This window comes from Nestor notabilis, unplaced genomic scaffold (assembly GCF_000696875.1).
Source record: "Nestor notabilis isolate BGI_N333 unplaced genomic scaffold, ASM69687v1 scaffold28682, whole genome shotgun sequence".
NCBI classification, from domain to species: Eukaryota; Metazoa; Chordata; class Aves; order Psittaciformes; family Psittacidae; genus Nestor; species Nestor notabilis.
Genome location: NW_009917517.1, coordinates 35,056 through 35,568, shown reverse-complemented (window position 1 = coordinate 35,568; position 513 = coordinate 35,056). Strand labels below are relative to the sequence as shown.

Sequence of the window (513 nt, the reverse complement as noted above, 5' to 3'; positions counted from 1 at the left end):
AATCCAAGTTATAAAGTTGTATCTTGATTTCAGCCATAAAACATCAATTTTTTACCACAGTAACAATATTTTTGAATAGCAGTTTAGGTACTACAAAGCCAATTTTTCCAACAATATTAGCTACTCTAACAAAACATGCTATATCCCCATAAAAATCTACAATTTTTTTAATTTATTGATTTTATTTATTTATTTTTTTTTAGCTTGTGGAAAACACCGGTTAACTCAGAGCTATGGAACAAGGATTGTAGGTGGAAGTGATGCCAGAAGAGAGGCTTGGCCTTGGATAGTTTCACTCCATTTTAATTCCAGACCTGTTTGTGGAGCTTCCCTTGTCAGTGATGAATGGCTGGTGACAGCAGCACACTGTGTATATGGGTAATGTTCATTGCATTCAGAAGCTAACACATTCTGATACTCTTACAACATTCAAGTATCCAAATGGTGGATAGTTGTCCATAAAGCTGGGTTAAAGTATGACCTGAGCCATAGATCAGTCCTTTGTAGAGCAAA

At 35.3% G+C, this 513-nt stretch overlaps 1 protein-coding gene across 1 annotated transcript in view; it reads left to right on the top strand.

The window, feature by feature from the left end:
- Window positions 1–203: 203 nt before the first annotated feature.
- LOC104401629 (enteropeptidase-like) overlaps window positions 204–513 on the top strand; it is a gene marked incomplete at its 5' end in the record, with an annotated part of 5,533 nt that continues 5,223 nt past the window's right edge. The window contains one exon of the mRNA XM_010009275.1: window positions 204–378. Coding sequence (XP_010007577.1) covers window positions 204–378 — 175 coding nt within the window. The remainder of the gene's footprint in view (window positions 379–513) is intronic.